Source organism: Jaculus jaculus, chromosome 3, assembly GCF_020740685.1.
Source record: "Jaculus jaculus isolate mJacJac1 chromosome 3, mJacJac1.mat.Y.cur, whole genome shotgun sequence".
Lineage (NCBI taxonomy): Eukaryota > Metazoa > Chordata > Mammalia > Rodentia > Dipodidae > Jaculus > Jaculus jaculus.
Window position 1 is genome coordinate 61388581 of NC_059104.1, and position 20887 is coordinate 61409467.

Sequence of the window (20887 nt, forward strand, 5' to 3'; positions counted from 1 at the left end):
TTCCTCCTTGGTTTGTTCTTCAGTGTTTTCTGTCTCTCACTCATTGTATATGTTTGTATGTGTGGTTGCCCAGTTTTCACGAGTGTGCTTGTCTGTGTGTATACATGCATGTAGCCAACCAGGATCGACCCTGGGTGCCTTCTTCCATGACTCTCCATCTTATTTTTTCTTATGAAAGAGAGAGAGAGAGAGAATTGACATGCCAGGGCCTCTAGCCACTACAGTCAAACTCCAGACACATGCATCTGGCTTACGTGGGTTCTGAGGAGTCAAACTTGGGTCCTTAGGCTTTACAGGCAAGTCCCTTAACTGCTAAGCCATCTCTCCAGCCCTCCATCTTATTTTTTGAGACAGAATCTCACATTAAAACTTGAGCTCACCACTTCAGCTAGACTAGCTAGCCAGCAAGCCCTAGGGGTCCTCCTGTCTCTGCCTTCCCAGCACTGGGGTTAGAGGTATGTACCACGATGCTTGGGTTTTGTGTGGGTTCTGGGATCCACATTCAGGTCCTCATGCTTGTGTGGCAAACACATTACCCACAGAGCCCTTTCCCTAGCCTCTGCATTGTTCTCATTCACAGTCTCTGAATAAGCTTTCTGTTTCTGCAGTTAGTCCATGTACTGTGGACTTAGGTGTGCCACTCTCTTCTGCCTTGCAGAGAGGGATGGTTGAGCTGAGAAAATAGGTATGCATTTTCTTATAGCTATACCCATATAAAAATGTCATAAGAGGAATGTGAATGAAATGTGTAGGATCACTGCAGAAAAAACAGGCATACTTCATACTTAGTTATTTTCATTAAATTTTCTTTGAGGGAGGGAGGAGATAGAGAGAGAGAGAGAATATGGGTGTGTCAGGGCCTCCTGCCACTGAAAATGAACTCCAGACCCATGTGTCACTTTGTGCATCTGGCATTACATGGGTACTGAGGAACTAAATCCAGGCCATCAGGCTTTGCAAGCAAGTGCCTTTATGCCTTTAACCACCGAGCAATCTCTCCAGTCCTATTTTCATTAAGTTCTTCTTGTGTTGTGTCTGTATGCATGTGTTGTGCATGTGTGTGTATGTATGTGGTGGCATGCACATTTATGAGCATGCATGTGAAAGCCCAAGGACAGCTGGGATTCTACCCACCTCTTTTTCAGGTAGTGTTTTTAATTGGCCCAGAACTCTCCAAGTCATCTAGACTGGCTGGCTAGTGAACCCAATTATCCTTCTATCTCTTATCTCCTCAGCACTGGATTACATGCTCACAGCACCATTCTCAGCATTTATGTATTTATGCATTTATGTATTTATTTATTTATTTATTTATTTATTTATTTATTTATTTATTTATTTATTTATTTATTTAGAGAGTGAGTGAGGGGGGGATACACTGGGCATGCCAGGGCCTCCAGCCACTGCAAGGGAACCCCATATGTGTGCACCTCCTTGTGCATCTGGCTTATGTGGGTCCTGGAGAGTCGAACAGGAATCCTTTGGCTTTTCAGGCAAATGCCTTAACTGCTAAGCCATCCCTCCAGCCCCATTCTCAGCTTTTATGTGGGTACTGATGACCAAGCTCAAGTACTCATGGCTGCAAGGAAAGCATTTTATCAATTGAACTATCTTGTGGCCCTACTTCATTAAGTCCTGTGATAACTTCTATGAAGTAGATTCCATCAATTTATTTTACGGACATGCTACTGAAATACTGGTCTGCTTTCTTCCTTGCTTTTTATCTCCCTTTCTTTTTCCTTTGTTTTTTTCTAATTACATGTTTATTTAGTTGCAAGTACAGAGAGAGAGAGAGAGAGAGAGAGAATGAGAGTGGATGTACCAGGCCCTCTAGCCACTACAAATGAATTCCAGATGCATGTGTCACTTTGTGCATCTGGCTGTATATGGTTACTGGGGATTGAACCTGGGTTGTTAGGCTTTTCAGGCAAGTGCCTTAACCACTGAGCTCTCTCTCCAAATCTTCTTCCTTTTTTGTTTATCCATCTGTTTCTTCTTCATTTCCTCTCATCTTCTCATTTCTTCCTCTGTCCTTGCCAACCAGACTTTGCTGGTTATTTGTCACTTGTTTCATACAAGTAGAGAAGTAGGCACACAAGCCAAATCAAACTGTCATGCCTCAAGTTCTTCCTTTGTTCCTTGGAAGTAGAAATGTGCTATTAAAGTAGTTTATGAATTTCTGAACATTTTTTGATGGCATTGATCCTAGATGGCCAGTTCTGTATATGTAATTTATAACACCAAAACATTGGTATTTGTGATTTCTGAAGGTTTGTCATTTACTTGCTACTAGGTACACACTGCCTGCAAAGATTTATATCATCCTGTATGTCCACTTGGCCAGTGTAAAGTATCCATTATACCTCCAATTGCACTAAATAGCACTGATTCTGATGGTACGTAGCAGTGGTGTAAGTATGTGTATTTTTGGTTTATTTAATGTAAATTTATTTTACTAGAATAAAAAAATCTATAATTGATTATTCTGTTCACTTTTATAAATTATTTTCTTTTAAACTGCTGAACAGTATTTTTGCTTTTTATAAGAATTTATCTAGTCATTTACTTAATTTATTATTATTGTGCTGGAGATGAGACCCTGAGCCTTGCACATGCTAGACAAGTATCCTGCTACTATTGAGCTAAATTCCAGCCTGAAATAATATTTTTAAATAAATTTGTAATGCAGTTATTAACACATTAGTGACATTACTTCATCTAAAACTTTTAGGTTTTTATATTGAATGAACAAAATAAGATTATTATTTTGCACTGAACTGCAGTCTGAATAGGTTAATTTTTTGTTTTTTATCCTCACTAATTGAAATTGCCCATTAGCATGGCTCTTATTAAAATTTGTTTTTCTATAATTTCATTGCAGGAATTTGTGATTCTATAAATGAATTTACTTTTTCCAGAATCTTTGAGCTTAATTGTTAACTGCTGAGGAAAATTTTAGAGCACTTGTTTTATACTGGCATACTAAGCACTTCTAAGTAAGCCATATTGTACAAGGCTTCATCTTTATCCTCCCAAAGTCTTATGTATAGTCATGTTGTGCTTTTTTCTTTTCTAACTTTTTAATATTATACACACACACACATACATATACATATACATGTGTATATATATATATGCGCACACACACATACATATACATGGGTATTTCACATATGTGTATATATATGCATATGGATATAAAGCTCAGAAGATAGGATTGTTTTTCACCTGTACAGTTGATAATTTTCCTAATCCTAATATATCATGTTTCTCTTTATTTATTATAAATTTTAAAATATTTTCTTCAGCCTCACTAAGGAACTTTAAAATACAAAATAATAAATATGAACGTATATTCTTTGATAACTGTGAATTCATGGACTGTGACTAATTTTTCTTATGATTACATGTTGTTGAAACGGGGTATATCTCAAATAATCTGTGATAGGTATTTTCATGTCATTCATTTGATATTGAGAGAGAAAGAGAATAGGTACACCAGTGCCTCCAGCCACCATAAATAAACTCCAGATGTGTGTGTGACATTGTGCACTTGTGTCACTGTGTGTCTGGCTATGCGGGACCTGGGGATTCAAACATGAATTCTTAAGCTTTACAGGCAAGTGCCTTAACCTCTAAGCCATCGCTCTAGCCCTAGAAAGTATTTTATGAGGATGAATTTTACATTGACAAGATGTAAATAGTAAACCTATCTACATTTGTGGCTCTAAATTATAACATATAAACAAGGTTCTTTATCAATTTACCTTTCTTTGACTGTTTGTTAATAATTTGAAAGAAAAGGCTGTATGTACTGATCTTGTACTGTTTCTTTTCTTGTTTTTACAGGCTTCTGTAGAGCAACATTTTCATTCTGTGTTAGTCCTCTGTTGGTGTTTGTCAATTCTAAGAGTGGAGACAATCAGGGAGTCAAATTCCTTCGTCGTTTTAAGCAGTTGCTCAATCCTGCCCAGGTGTTTGATCTAATGAATGGAGGGCCTCACTTAGGGTAACTCTTTATTCATAAATCCTATCTGAATGAAAACCAGCACCAAGCATGAGATGCTTCTGGCTTTGCAGCTCAAGAAAATTGCAGGTTTCTGTAGGCATGTCTAGGTTGACTTCCCCCTCTTTAAATTAAAATTATGTCATATTTTCTGTTTGTGTGGGGGAGATATTGTACTGACGGTTTGAGCCTCAGATATTGAGTATACTAAATAAGCACTCTCACTGAGCTATTACCCCAGCTAAAGGCTCTAATGATTTTATCATATCTTTTAAATGTTTTATAGTTTGTTATATTAATTCTATTTTGTTTTTATTGTATAATTTTTATAATAAATTTGTTAAATACTCATATTCAATGTGAAAATGACAACAATATTACACATTGAGATAGATTAGGTATCCTGCCTACAATCAGCAACTAGAAAGTGTGAACTAGAAGTTCAACAGAACATCTGGACTTGGAATTCATGCTTCTAAACATCATGCCACACACCTCTATACTCAAACCTTTAAAACTTAACTCTGTGCCTTTTAATGCCATAAAGCACACCTGTCTGAAAGATAACTTGGTCTTTGTGTTTAATTCCATTGTGTCTCATGCCCACTGCTCAGCCCAGAGCTGAGATTCATTGGTTCCCTTTGTACATTCAGAATTTCATTTGAGTCCTCTAAGGCAGAGGAAACATTGTGGAAGAGAGGCCTGAAAGAATGTAGGAGCCACATAGTATATAGATGTACTGGGGACACTGTCCTCAGACATGAACAAACTGATTAGTACATTCATGACCCAACAGTGGTTACCAATACCTCTTCAATACCATCATAGTTCTGAGCCCTATCAATGTTTTGACATGGCTTAGGACAAAAGGAATGAGACAACAGACAGAGGATGGACTTACTTGCAAGAGGAGGGTCCTCAGTGGAATGTGGTGTGGGGAAGTAGGAGGATATAATATTTCACCAGGATGGGAATAAAATCAAACTACAGTATATTTATGTATTAAAGTTCTCAACAAAGAAATCTTGGGATTTTAAGGAAAGTTGCATTTGAAATGAATGTGTATTTTTTTTTCTGTTGCAACTCACTATTACAGTGTGTACCACTGTTTGTGATGCATAGATGTGTGTTAAGGAAGATCATTTTCCTCAGTTAACTCTTACTAAGAAGGTATTAGCAAAGATGTTACTAGTCAAGGGCTTGCCTGGGCAGGAACGGTTTTGGCAAGAAGTTGAGAGAACAGTGCCCAAGAGAATATGTAATATGTATTTATGCATGATTACATGAGCACCAAGCCAGCCGTACAGAGACTATTGCAAGGAACACTCCATACTTAGGAGATGAACCAACATGAGTAGAGAAAAAGAAACAATCAAAACTAGAATGGCGGGGTGTGGTGTTTCACACCTTTAATCCCAGCACTCAGGAGACAGTTAGGAGGATCACTGTGAGTTCAAGACCAGCCTGGGACTATAGAGTGAGTTCTAGGTCAGCCTGTGCTACCTTTGGCGGCAGGGGCGGGGGGAACTACAAACTAGAATGGGCATAAAAGCATGCAAGAACCAAGAAAACACCAAACTCCATAAATTTCTTACTAAAATTTTCAAGAAAAATTTTCAAATTCCACAATTTGCCAAGAAAATGCTTTAGACATCTTACATTAAATAAAATATAGCTCTAAGAAACATTAAGTTGTATAGATATAAAATACAAACTAACATTAGAAAAGTATTTCCACAGAACACTTATGTTAATTTGTATATAATACACATAATCAGTGACTTAGCTAAATTACAGGTTCTGTCTTGGATAGTTCCTGAAAGATTTCAGGCAGAATTCACATAAGTGATAAAGTACTTTTGTTGACTATCTTTTTAGCTTTGTAGAATGTCATATAGCTTAAAATCTTAAAAAACAAAACTGATTATATAATATTTTTTTTACAAGCACCACATGCAAACCAGCTGTGCCACTGCAGCTCAGCCTACAGATCATTTTTATTGGGGGAAATATACCTTAAGAAAGTTCACTTCCTTTGAGTATATGTGTATGATTTGTCTGAGGAGTTAACACTATATTTTCTCAATGAAGGGCCATTCTTTCTCTAAACCTCTAAGGAGCCCTCCTTTGTAAAATTTATGAAGATTGATCTACTGTAATTGAGGTTTACAGAGGTATATTCAGATGGTAGAATGGATGAAAAGTTAAGATTAAGGTTTGAAGAGGAGGCAAGGAGGGAAGAGACCACTGAAGGCCAATTTTAGCCATTGTCTTTAGTAACTACATTGCAGTTTTCTCCTTCCTGCCCCAACCCTGGTGTGTAATTCTTAAGGAAAAGGAAATGCTTTGTAGGGGACAGAGAAAGGCTCCCATTTTCACAGTGTGCCATTACTTTACCTCTAGTTTTCTTAGTTCTAATTTGTTTTTTGTTTTTTCATTTTTCTTTCACCTTTCCTTTTCATTTTATCTTTCAGCTTATGATTCACTTTCATTCTTATTCAAAAGTTTTCTTGAGTTGACAGTTGTACTAAAAAGTTAATTTTTATAGTATAGTTTCTATATATTCACTTTTGTTTTTCATCTGAACATGGGTAGTAATGAATACAAAATGTCAAAGAATTGGAGATAGTGCTCATTTATTCATACTAAAAATGTAATTTTTCCTTTTAGTTTAAGATTGTTTCAGAAGTTTGACAACTTCCGGATTCTTGTCTGTGGAGGAGATGGAAGTGTAGGGTGGGTTTTGTCAGAGATCGACCGGCTGAACTTGAACAAGCAGGCAAGTACTGATTCCTTGTGCATTTTTGTTTGATTACTTGTGGCAGGTATAGTTCTCTACATAGCCTTGTCTGTCCTGGAACTCAGTGTGTACCCTAGGCTGTCTTCAAACCAGGCATGATCCACGTCACTCAGCCTCTTGAGTGTTGGGATTATAGGCGTGAGACACCATGTCCAACTTTTGTTGTTATTTTTCAGTGTGACAGTCCGTGTTTGTCGAGTTTTCTGAAAATATCACTGTTGCACTCTTTTGCAGTGTCAGCTTGGGGTCTTGCCCTTGGGTACAGGCAATGACCTTGCTCGAGTTCTTGGCTGGGGCAGTTCATATGATGATGAGACCCAACTTCCTCAGATTTTAGAGAAGCTGGAACGAGCCAGTACCAAAATGTTGGACAGGTAAAGTAAAATGGCACCTTAAGATTATTTTTCTTGATAGCTTGAATTTTACTAACTAGAAGCCAAATGAAACTTCATTTCTGCTTCACAAGTTGGAAACTTCCCTGTCTTCTTCACTGATCCCTGAGATCCTGAACAGAATCTGCACAGAGTATACCCTCGGTGAAGATTGCTTCTTTGAATGAATGAGCAGAAAAATGGATGAATTTTTAAAAAATGATAGTAATGAATTCATTGTTGTAAAGATTGGAGACTATGTTGATTCTAATTTTTGTGTTTTGATAAAGAAATTTAGGGCATTTTTGAGAGCTTTTCTCAGCTGTTAGTTGGGCTGTAACTCAGGACGCTCACAGCACACACAACTTCCACTGAGTGACCTCCAGGTTCTTGTCTTAAGAATTTTAATTTATTTTTATTGAAAACTTCCATAATTGCAGACAATAACCCATGGTAATTCCCTGCCTCCCCCCATGTTCCCCTTTGAAACTCCACTCCCCATTATCTCCCCCCTCAATTAGTCTCTCTTTTATTTTTATGTCATGATCGTGTCTTATGAATTTTGATGAGTAAGATCCACAGACTGTGAAGGGTGAAGTTTAGATTTCACTACATAGTGTAAGAGAAGCAAAGTAAGGCAGAGTTGATACAGAGCAGGAGAAGGTTCCTATAAGTAGGAGAGCACACTAGGACACCCTGATTGGGGTCTTTTGTGGGAATTTACCGGCTGAGTTCATCACTTTACTGCCCACCTCAGATGTCCAGGTACCATGAGGTTTCAAGAATATCTTTTTTTCTAGGAAAGAAAGAGATAAAGAAAAACCAGATTCCCCCTTCCTGTTCCTGGCCTCTTGTAAGGTGGAGGCTGTGAGAACTTCTCTAGGGGAAAAGAGAGAGGGAAGTATCAGATTCTGCCCTTATAGGCTCAAGGATCTTTCTTTTATTCAGCCACTTTTGGTTTCTTTTAGGGGCTGTGTCATTCTTGAGCTGCCTCATTTTGAGCTTAAGACAGAGCCTCACTCCTCAGCTTCCAGCTATAAATATGTCATCCAGGCTGGCCTCAAATGTAGGGGCTCCTGTAGCAGCCTCCCCAAGTACTATGGTTACAGGTGTGCATGTCCATGTTTATTAATACTAACTACTGTTAATCACTGTAGAAGAAAGATGAAAGACATTTTTTTTTAATGAGTGAGAGAAAACAAGAGAGAGAGAGAGAGAATTGGCATGACAGGGCCTCCAGCCACTGCAACTGAACTCCAGATACATGTGCCACCTTGTGTGTATGTGTGACCTTGTACAAGCACTTGCATCACCTGTTGGGATCTAGAAAGCTAAACATGGGTCCTTAGCCTTCACAGGCAACCACCAAGCCATCTTTCCAGCTCGATTCCACAATTGTATAGTTGCAGAAAAGCTAAGTAAGATGTATAAAGTTCAGTTTGCTAGAACATTTTTTTCTTTCTTTCTTTTTTTTTTTTTTTTTTTGAGGCAAGCCAACAGACTGGCCTTTTTTTTTAATGTGTGTGAGAGAGCAAGAATATTGACATGCCAGAGCCTCTAACCACTGCATTTGAACTCCAAATGTGTGTACCCCCCTTTACGCACGTGTGGCATTGTGTGCTTGTGTCACTGTGTGTCTGGCTTACGTGGGACCTGGAGAGTTGAACATGAACCATGCCTGTGGAAGTAACTCAATGTTAGAGAGCTTCCCTAGGGAGGAAAATCCTTTCTGAGGGGTTACTTGAAAGATAGCTGCAGATGAAAGAACTGTCAAAAGTGTTGTGCTTGATCATATCTCTTAACTGCTGTCTCTTGTAATGGCCCATGTATAAAACAGAAATCACAATGTGTGTAGCCTGATTCTGTAGAAAGGCTATTTGTAATTTGGGTTTAGGGAACAACAGGATTCGGTAAGCAGTAATTATCCCAACCCCCTTGAGTACAAGAGAAATGTCAAAATATCATTACAGACTATAGCTCCCATGAATCCAAACAACTTTGATAGGATTAGCCATCTGTGGAACTCTTCCTGAAAATAACAAAATCTCATCAGGGAGCCACCAGTTGAAAAATGTAATTACTCTTAGATGAGCTATAACCTCACTAATTGTAACCTTGTCTGACATGTGGTAATATTGTAATGCTTGATTCTTTTGCTAGTAGCATATTGAACCAGAAAGCTGGACAGTAGAACCTTGGTCTATTTTTATCCAAAGTTTCATTAAGGAGACATTTAGTTTGGTCACAGTACTTTCTAATCTGGGGAGAAGATGGATTCAGTTCTTAAAATAGAGGGAAGGGAGGGGAAGAGAGAAATAGAGGAAGGGAAGAAGATAGGAATGCAGGAAGGAAGAGAAGGGAGTCAGATGAAAGAGAAGGGAAGAAAAAAAATGTAACTGTGGTTTTGGATAAGTTAATTAGCTCAGGTGAGGTGGTTATTTCACAATGTTTATGTATATTAAAACATCACATTGTGGCTGGAGAGGTTGCTCAGCAATTAAAGGCTCTTGTTTACAAAGCCTGATGCCCTGGGTTCAATTCCCCAATATCCATGTACAGTCAGATGCACAGAGTGGTGCATGCATCTGGAGTTTGTGTTTGCAGTGACAGGAAGCCCTGGCATGCTCGCACGCTCTCTCTCTCTCCCTCTTAAATAAGTAAATATTTAATAAAAAATCAAATCATATACCTTAAACACATAGTTTTATGTTTATTATTATTATTTTATTATTATTATTATTATTATTATTATTATTATTATTATTATTAACAAGATGTTTCATATGGATACATCATGTGCTGGTACCCTCTTTTTCCTCATCCCTGCCCCCATTATGTTGGGGATACTCAGTGGGGTTGCAGGTATTCCCCAAGGGGTTGTACTTTATGCATTTTGAGAGCAGTAGTCAGTTATTTTTGCGAGGAGAGAATGCCTCTGGGCATGATGTCTCAACCTGTGGCTTTACAATCTTTTCACACACATCCCCCTTCCGCAAAATTCCCTGAGCTGTGGTGGATGAATTTTAAGTGTACTTCAGGGATGAGCTCTTAGGAGCCTCTGGACCTCTGCCTTGGTAAGATTTGAGTATCCTCAGGGTCTGTCTCTTACACCCTGGGACTGAATATCAAGTTCAGCATGGAAGCAGCACTCTTGCTTGTCTCCCAGATTCCTCCGTGGATTCAGCTGTGGCTTGGCTGAAGTGTGAGGGGTAGTTTATCTCCTCCAGTCTCACTACCTTCTGGAAAAGAACAGATTCTCCAAAAGAGAGTGAAGTCAGCATAGTTTAAACAGACAAGCATTATTAATTTAGAGAGAATTTGGCTTAAATACATAATTTTTATTAATTATGCCTTAGTAAAATTAAGGGAAAAAAGATTAGAATGAAATGAAATCTCTTCTCCTGTTTTTTTTTTTAATATTTTTTTGTTCATTTTTTATTTATTTGAGAGCGACAGACACAGAGAGAAAGACAGATAGAGGGAGAGAGAGAGAATGGGCATGCTAGGGCTTCCAGCCACTGCAAACAAACTCCAGACACGTGCGCCCCCTTGTGCATCTGGCTAACGTGGGACCTGGGGAACCGAGCCTCGAACCGGGGTCCATAGGCTTCACAGGCAGGCGCTTAACCGCTAAGCCATCTCTCCAGCCCACTTCTTCTCGTGTTTTTTAATTGAGAGTGTAAATACAGTTTACCAAATAGTCCACTTTGCTTACCAAACAACACAATATTTGAAATGCTTTCTTTATGGCAGTTTCAAAATCCTCTTCTGTTTTTGCCTGTGTATCTGTGGTGTGTATGTCTATACATGGTCACGTGCATGTGGGTGCACATGTGGACCCAGTGGTGGATATTGGTTCCCTCCTCAGTTGGTTTCCACTTTATTTTACTTTTTAAATTACATATTTTATTTATTTATTTGAGAGTGAGAGAAAGAGGGAGATGGTTGGGGGGGGGGTGCTGGTAATGACTGTGCACAGCAAAGCTTCCACCTTGTACACCTGGCTTCTGTGGGTACTGGGGAATTGAACCTGGGTCTTTAGGCTTTGCAGGCAAGTGCCTTAACTGCTAATCCATCTCTCCAGCCCTCCACTTAGTTTTTTGAGACAGATTCTCTCATTGAACCTAAAGCTCACTGATTTGGCTGGACTAGCTACCAGTGATCCACCTGTTCCCTCAGTGCTATATGATAGGGACCCCACTCAGGAACTCATGCTTGTACACCAAGTGCTTTACATGTTGAGCCATCACTCTGACTCCTGAAAACTTGTTCTTACTAGTCTGAATAATACACTAGAATCCAGTTAAATATTGATTTGGGGACCTGCCTCTAAATTCTGTCACTGGCATCAGCTCTTCATTGTTTTCTTATAATTATTGTGTCACAGTACTGCTTTTATAATGCTTTATGTTTATGTAAAATCATTAGCTGTCATTACGTTAGACTATCATAATGTTCTAGCCCATTATACTTCTCAAAGAAACGTTTTCTTGAGGTAGGGTCTCACTCTAGACCAAGCTGACCTGGAATTCACTGTGTAGTCTCATGCTAGCCTCAAACTCACAGTGATCCTCCTACCTTTGCCTCTTGAGTTCTGCGATTAAAGATGTGTGCCACCGCTCCCAGAACAGAGAGGGAGAGAAGGAGAGAGAAAGAGAGAGTGGGTATACCAGGGTCTCTAGGTACTGAAAACAAACTTCAGACACATGTGCCACTTTGTGCATCTGCTTTTACATGGGTACTGGGGAATCAAACTTGGCTCTTTAGGCTTTCAGGCAAATGTCTTAGCTGTGGAGCCATCTCTCCAGCCTTCTTCCCAAATTTTGTAATCATTATTACTTGTTTTTAAAGATTGGACTTACCTGAGTTGATTGCTTTTCTCTAACACTAAAATGATTCATATTTTGCTTTGAAACTAATGTTTGGAGTTAAATGAAATAAATTTGCTTGAATTGTATATTATTTTAGCACCAAATCACTATTTTCCCCTGTTCCATGCTTATATTCATTCTTTCTTAAATTAAGGAGTGTTTCCTTAATTTTTCATCCCAGGTATTAGTGTACAAGTAGCTTTGGTGGCAGTGCTTGGCACATGAGGAATGGTTTAGTTTTCATGTGTAGTAGCATTTATTTATCTAGGAAATCTTTTAGAACTTTGGGTTGTGATTCATTAATAGCATATAACACGTTGCTTTGCATGAACATCATTTTAAAAGTATAATTGAAAAGAATTAAAAGTCTGGAATGTATTTTACAAATAAAGAATAGGAAGTCCTAGTATATATTATATGAGCAGTTCTTATTGTGCTCCTGATGTTAAAGTGTTTAGAAGCCACTAATCAGAAAAATGATACAATGTAAAAATCATAATATATGAATCCAATATTTAATGAGATTACCACAGGTTCATGTCTCTTCTTTCTTGTTTAAAATACGTCACTAGCCTACACATGTATGTGTGTGTGCATATATACATATATATATATATATATATATATATATATATACATGTATATATATACATATATATATACATATATATATATATATATAACATAGAAATAGTATATTAAAATTTAAGGAAATTTTAGACCAAAGAATTTTTTCCCATCAGGTGGAGTATAATGACGTACGAACTCAAATTGCCACCCAAGGCTTCTCTGCTTCCAGGACCTGCAGAAGCGTCTGAAGAGTTTTATGTAAGACCAATCCTTTATCTACTGACCATGTGAAATGGGGCACCTGAGGGAGGGGTGGGCGAGAAATGTACTTACACTGGTAACACACAGCATTTTAATGTTTTTGGATGGGGGAGATACGGTCTCCCTGCTTGCAGTTCTCTTCCCCAGCATAAAGAATCTTGACGGACTAGGTTGGATTCCTTCCATCACCACCCACACTGGCAGCGTGACCTTCAGTACGTCACTCGCCTTCATAGGTCTCATAGCTTTGTCTGTAAAGTGTTGTTACAATATTGTAAGGATTAAATGATATAAACGATGTGTTACCAAGCCCCAAGCGTAGAAGGTCCCCTTCTCATGACTTAGTAATTCTCCCTGAATATTCCTTTTGCCTACTTCTTGCCAACAGAATTCCAGGGGAGGCCAGCTGATGCCAGCTTCTTGTGAGTTTTGACTCATCTTTTGCATTGGTCATGAACACCTGTTTAACTAATAGATGTTAGCTCAGTTCCCTTAATGCCCCTTCCAGCCTTGTACCAATACTCAAAACCAGAGCATTGCACAATTCCCTCCTGCGTCTTGGCCTGTTCTGTGGAAGGAGCAGCAGGATAGTGCTAAGCCCCAGTGATCCACAACAAAGGAAGGAAGACAGCTCGTTTCATTCTGTCCCTGCTACAGAGCACAGATGTCTGAAGTTTCTAACATTTTTGAAGATTTAGCATTCTGTTTAAGCCTCAAAGCACTAGAAATTTAAAACAGCCTGACTTTCAGAGGATTACCCTCTGACTCAGTAAGACCATTTGATTTATGATAGCTTATTTTTTCTCCTCTAGGAAAATTCATCTGTTTATTTTATAGTTGAAATCTTTGTTTTTTCATTAAGAAAATTATAAGCCTGTCAAAACTAAGGCAAGGAATGATAACTGGAAACATGAGACCTTTAAAAACTTAAAAATAGAAAATTACATGAAGAAGAAAATAAAAATCATTTATAATCCTGCCACTAAGACATATTGGCTGTTGAAGATTGATATTTTTACTGCTTTATCTCCAAAAAAACTTTTAGTTTTAATATTATTCTACGTGGCTGTAATCATTATACCTGGTTTTATGGAAACAGTCTTTTCTTCTTAGTATTTTTAAAACTGTTATTTTTTCTATAAAAAGAATTCTTTTTGTCCTGCTTCAGAAATGTCTGTTTCCTAGCATATAAAAGTAGATAATTTACTTTTGTCACAGGCAATCATATTTTTTATGTCTTAAGTAATCTTACATTTTCAAAATAATAGATTTGCTGTGCATGGTGGCACACATATTTAATCCCAGCACTTGAAAGGCAGAGGTAGGAGGATTACTGTGAGTTTGAGGCCATTCTGTAGTCCTTGGAGCTCATTCTGTGGTCCCAGGCTGGCCTCAGCCTCAGAGAGATCCTCCTACCTTTACCTCTTGAGTGATGGGATTAAAGGCCTGCACCACCACCCAGCTGTAATCACACTTAAAAATATTTTTATTTGTATTTTATTGATTTTTAAGTGTGGAGGGGGGAAAGAATGGGAGTGCCAGGGCATCCAGCCACTACAAATTAACTCCAGACACATGTGCCCCCTTGTGCATCTGCCTTAAGTGGGTACTGGGAAATGGAACCTGGGTTCTTAGGCTTCATAGGCAAGTGCTTTAATTGCTAAGCCATTTCTCCAGCCCTTTAATCACATTGTAAATATGTATAATTGTAAGTACATGTTTACTGGATTCACACACATGGATTTTCAATGAAACTTTTATTTTCCTATGTACTTTCATAACAAAGGGATAGCACGCTCTAAGATTGTAGACTAAGTGGCTGAGCGTTGCATTCCCTCTGGCTGCCAGCAGGGATGCAGGTGGAGCTCTTTCAAAACCACAGTCCTTTACTGCCCTTGGATAGTAGGTAGTCACTTGGCTCACCTTAGCCTTGGGTTCCCTGGCAAAAACCAAGTTAGTCAAAAGTTTCCACATATACAAAGTGCTTAACTACTGTCAGGTACAATAAAAAAATGTTAACTTATTAATTACTGAACATTGTGACTCTGCTAAATGACTCTGATATGTTAGTAAGTGACATCTCCAATTTTGTTTTGGACATAGAGGTAACACATAGACATTTTGGATTGTTTAATGTTTCAAGTGGCATTGATCAAATGACATTAATAAAAATTAATCACCTTACACTGCTTAATGCATCAATGCAGAGCATTAATAGCCACTTTAAAATATTTTTCCACATGCAAGGAAAAGAATAACCCTAATCCTTGGGGTTGGGACTTAGAGTTAAAGATGCTGCTTGCAAAGCCTGCTTCATGGGTTTTCCTCCCCTCTACCCACATGAAGCCAGATGCACAAAGTGGTGCCTATATCTGGAGTTTGTTAGCAACAGCAGAAAGCCCTGGTGTGCCCATTATTTCTCTGTCCCTATCTCTCTCAAATACATAAAATATTTTTTTTAATTATTTATTTATTTATTTGAGAGCGACAGACACAGAGAGAAAGACAGATAGAGGGAGAGAGAGAGAATGGGCGCGCCAGGGCTTCCAGCCTCTGCACACGAACTCCAGATGCGTGCGCCCCCTTGTGCATCTGGCTAACGTGGGACCTGGGGAACTGAGCCTCGAACTGGGGTCCTTAGGCTTCACAGGCAAGCGCTTAACCGCTAAGCCATCTCTCCAGCCCACATAAAATATTTTTAAAAACTAAGAATAATATTCTGAAGAATATTTTTCTATTCTAATTTTAGATGATGTGCTTCCATTTATATATTTAATGATATAGATTTTTTTAAACCAGGAAATAAATAAATATATTTGATGTTCGATACAGTATTGTACGTAACTGTGGAGTTCTTTCCTGCTTTCTTGATGTAAAATTGCCTTTCCATCGGTGGTCGGCTTTGAAGGAGGTGAGGTAGAAATTAAGTCTTACTTGCCCCTGGTGGACTGGAATGTAACTTAAGAATGAGATTCCTCTGGGAAGAGGCCAATCAGGATGACATGACAGAAGGAGGAACATTTATTGACTCTTCTGTTATATCTGAATAAAGTGATGTAAATTGGCAAAAAAGCAATGAAAATATATCAACCTGAGAGAGGCAGAAGAACATCGGAGGTTACCCTATCATTTGTACTTGAAATTTTCAAGTTTGTGACATGTAATACATTTGAAGAGAACATTTGGTGGAAGACTCTGAATATGAGACTGCTTAAGTATTTTTATGTATTTTTACATATCAATATGTGCTCTTTCAATAGGATGTTTAAGTTTGAGGAATAAAAATGGAGGATGTAGTACACTGGCAATTTCAATTGTTTCATTATTGAAAAGAAATATTTATATAATCTTTTTTGTCTGGTATTTTAAATTTTTCATTATATATATTATAACAGGTATACACTATTATCCCCTAACCCTAACCCCTGTTACCCTGGGGGCTCCCACTCCATGGAGCTATGGTAATCACTGTGGCATCCTGAAGACCTGTCAGACCTGATGGGGTAGCAGGAACCATGCCTTTAGTTATTCCTACCCACTCTATGGCTCTTATAATCTTTCTGCTCCCTCTTCCATAAAGATTCCTGAGCCATGGCAGGCCTGTTGGCATTCTGTTTTAGTTTGAGCTCTTTGTAGCCTCTGGATTTCTGCTCACATACGTTTTGATTATTCTAAGTGTCTTTCACCATCACCCTGGGACTGGTTGTCAGACTAGCAGTAAGACATTCATGATGTCACTTCTGCAATTTTCTCCCGGGCCCTGGCAGATGTGGTAGAGGTATAAAGTCTCATTGTGTGCAGCTGGCTATCTTCTTGTCTTATGAATGGATTTAGTCTCTCCTCTCTTTTCTCTGTTGCTGCACACGTGCAGGGTCCCAGCTACCCCACACAAGTAGCAGGCAAATAAGGAGCTGGGAAACCAAGAGCCCAGGTGTACTTACTAGCCACCCCACACCAGCCACATTTACATAATCTTACCATTACAGAGATAATCATAAAAGTTCATGATCTCATTTTTTGAAACTATTATATAAGTATAATATACATACAGGAAAGTGTGCCTATCTCAGATATGTAGCTTGGGAAATTTTCACAAATTAGACAAAACTGTATAATCTACTCTCATATCACAAGACACTATACTAGTGCCCCTTAAGTCCCCCCCCCCGCCACCCATAAGCCATTTCCTGCACCAGTATCTTGACTTCTGACAGTATAGGTTAGTTTTGTCGGTTTTTGTAAAATGGACAAAGAGAATTTAAAATGAGTTCATTTTGTGTATGTGTACTTTGGTTCTGCATCCTTTTCTCAATTGTTGTGTTTGTTAGATTTATCTGCATTGTGTCATAATTGTAAGTTTCCTTTATGTTGTCCTACAGTATTTCCATTGTGCAAATACATTACTTATTAGGTATCCATTCTATTTTTGAGTAAGGACTATTAGGACATTCTAGTATGTCTTTTGGTGATTACACATCTTCATTTTCTTTGTGGTATATGTATAGTGTATGTAAGAGTTGTATTTCTTGGTCCTGTGGTGTACATTCAGCGTTAATCCATGCTCTCAAATTGTTTTCCAGGGACTCTGTTTGCAGTTCAGGTATGAGAGCTCTGTACTGCCTAAGCATCCATCTTCTGCCTCGCCATGTTCCATTAGCTGCTGTTTCCATTGTAGCCATCCTGAGCTGTGGTTTCCATTTGCAGTTCCCAGATGACTGATGAAGTTGAACACCTTTCCCTCTGCTTATAAGTTACGAATATATTCTTCTTAAGTACTTGTATTAGTTAAGCTCTGGCTTTTCCCATATTTTAAAATAATTCTTTCATTCAGGTATATCATTTTTTAAAAATTTTAGAGGGAGTTTTAATGAAGTTTTCTTAAAAACATCAGTTAAAAAATTCAGAAGCTGAAAATGAGTGTCAGTGAAATATTTATTTTGCCTAATGACCCCTTATTTTCATTACAGCCATTGCTATCTTCCATACGACATGGATGCATTTCTGGAGTAGTTATGGCTGAGTTGCAGAAACACCAACAATTGTCATATAATGTAGTACTTTTTTCTTTTCTTCAGATGACAATTTATGAAGATTCAGTGGCAAGTCACCTTACAAAAATCCTCAATTCTGATGAAGATGCAGTAGTTATATCATCTGCCAAGTGAGTTTTGAGGTTCAAGTTGTGAAGTCTTTATTATATGTAGAACATGACAACAAAAATATTTTTGCCAATGAGACCATTTCTTTTGTAATTCTTTAATAAAAGAAATATCTGTGAAGTAGCTTACAGAATTAAATGTACTAAATTTGATTTGACATTTTAAAATATTTTATTTTTATTTATTTGAGAGAGAGAGAGAGAGGAAGCAAGAGGGAAAAGGAGGGAGACAGAGAAAAAGAGAGGGGGGAGAGAGAATGGGCATGCCAGGGCCTCCACCACTGAAAATGAACTCCAAAAGCATGTGCTATCTTGTGCATCTGACTTAGGTGGGTCCTAGGAAATCAAATCTGGGTCCTTTGGCTTTGCAGGCAAGTACTTTAAGCAATAAGCCATCTCTTCAGCCCATGATTTGGCTTCTTCAAAAACACTTCGTTACTTTATTTGTAATATAATATATCTAGAGGATACATATTTTAATGCTTAATTTGAAAGACTTTTGTCTGAATGGTATAAAATATGGCCAAGCATGGTGGCACATGCCTTTAACCCCAGCTGAAGGAGGAGGATCAATGTGAGTTTCAGGTCATCCTAGGCTAGAGTGAGACCCTGCTTCAAAAACCAAACAAACAAAAAAAGGGTATGAAAAGTCGTTAGGGCTGCAGAGATAGCATAGCAGTTAAAGCACTTGCCTGCAAAGCCTAAAGACCCAGCTTTGAGTCCCCAGTACTCATGTAAGCCAGATGCACATGGGTCTGGAGTTTGTTTGCAGTGGCTAGAGGCCCTGTTATGCCCATTCTTTCTATCTGCCTCCTCCTTCTCTCTCTCTCTCTCAAATAAATGGGTAATAAAGTATTTTTTAAAGTCTTTGAGTTTAATTATTCTAAACTCTATGCTAAATGCCTATTTACGGAAGTATTTGTGATTAATTACAATATAGGAATAATATTTCATTATAATATATTATTTTCCAGTAGCACTACTGTTTAAGAATTACTTACATCATTAAAAGGAAAATAATTATAAGATTTTTTCAAGTATCTTTATTTATTTGAAAGAGAACTTAAGTATGGGCACACCAAGGCCTGCTGCCACTGCAAATGGATGCCAGACACATGTGCCACTTCGTGCATTTGGCTTCATGTGGGTGCTGGGGAATCAAACCCAGGCCATCAGGTATTGCAAGCAAGTGCCTTTAAATTCTGAATCATCTCTCCAACCCTGTGATGAGATTTTTTTAATGATGACATTTTTTCAACATGCTTAAATTGTACAATTATATTTTAATTCATAGTGACCTGATTTTAATTGGTTTTGTATATGGAGCCAATACTACTTGATGTTAGTATCCCAAATGCTGCCCACCTAGAATTTAGAATTTACTTTTGAAGCATCCTATGCCCATGTCACAGAACTGGAAGGAGGGTTAGGGGAAAGGGATGAAAACAAATGAAATTTTCAACTGATATTCAAAGGAAGACTATAAGATTCTGGCTCAGCAAATGGTGCTATTGTGCAAAATGAAGGTCAGAAAGATGATGAAGAAAAAATACCTAATTTTCAGTATGTGAAATATTTAATTTTCACTGAAGAAGAAATCATTATAAATACATTTACTTTTGATAAAAGTGCAAATATAGAAATAACTACATTAATGCCATGTCCTTAGGAACAGGAAGTAGCACTGAACAATAGGACAAGATTAATGCAATGGACCCACAGTGGTTATGGATAGAAACCAGCTTAGTGTTTGGAGGACTTAGGATTATTTAACCAATTGTGTCACATACAGAAATGTCTACATTTTCAGTTTGCTTGGGTCTCAGCACTCCCCATTGTCTCTCTTGTCTTGGGCCCATTTTATCTGTAACTCACCAGGACCCAGCAGACATTTGACTTTGACATTCTTGCCTTGAACTAGCTGTGCGTTTATAACAAATGTAAAAGGACATTGCTAGAAAAGATATAAAGTTGGAAAGGAAGATTTTGAAATGTTTAATTAACAAGTATGAAATAATTATTCTTTGTTTAGTATATGTTGCAGTCAGGTTCCCATTGCTGGTAGAAAACACCCGACCAAGTGCAGCTTGTGGGAATAAAAGGTTTATTTTGGCTTGTGAACTTGAGGGGAAGCTCCATGATGGCAGGGAAAAACATCAGCATGAGCAGAGGGTGGACATCACCTCCTGGCCAACATCAGATGGACAACAGGAACAGGAGAGTGTGCCATACATTGGCAAGGGGAAATTGGCTATAATACCCATAAGCCTGTTCCCAACAACACACTGCCTCCAGGAGGCATTAATTCCCAAATCTCCATCAGCTGAAGACCTAGTATTCAGAATACCTAATTTTATGGGGGACACCTGAATCAAATCACAAAATTCTGCTCCTGGCCCCCATTAACTGATAACCATACATGATATAAAATACAATGTATTCAGTCCAACTTAAAAAATCCCCAGAGTTTTTATCAGTCCCAGTGATGTTCAAACATCCCCATAATCCAAAGTCTTTAACTGAGCCATAACCCCCAAAAAAGCAAACCTCAAAAAACCCATGATGGCACAGAATAAACATTGACACTACAAAAGATGGCACCAGACACAGCAAAGAAATAGTCAACCAATTCAAGATTTAAAACAACCAAGGCAAACATCAAACTCTGTAGCTCCAAGTCCAACAACTCTTGCCAGTGACTCATAGGATACTCACAGTCCTGGAAAACCTCATCCAAGGCCGGCAGCTCTCCTTAGCAGCCATCACACGGTCCTGGCATTTCCATTGGGTCTCCACTGCAACCCATGGTTTATCCTCACTACTCCATCTGGTCTCTCTGTGCAGGCAATC

General features: G+C 38.3%; 1 protein-coding gene across 5 annotated transcripts in view; it reads left to right on the forward strand.

The window, feature by feature from the left end:
- Dgkh (diacylglycerol kinase eta) overlaps positions 1-20887 on the forward strand; it is a 233189-nt gene that overhangs the window by 146749 nt on the left and 65553 nt on the right. For 4 of the 5 annotated variants that reach the window (XM_004650996.2, XM_045145808.1, XM_045145805.1 and 1 more), the window contains 6 exons: positions 2294-2396; positions 3850-4009; positions 6677-6785; positions 7041-7180; positions 12792-12876; positions 17955-18040. In XM_004650996.2, coding sequence (XP_004651053.2) covers positions 2294-2396; positions 3850-4009; positions 6677-6785; positions 7041-7180; positions 12792-12876; positions 17955-18040 — 683 coding nt within the window. The remainder of the gene's footprint in view (positions 1-2293; positions 2397-3849; positions 4010-6676; positions 6786-7040; positions 7181-12791; positions 12877-17954; positions 18041-20887) is intronic. The other variant, XM_045145807.1, reaches the window with a different exon arrangement.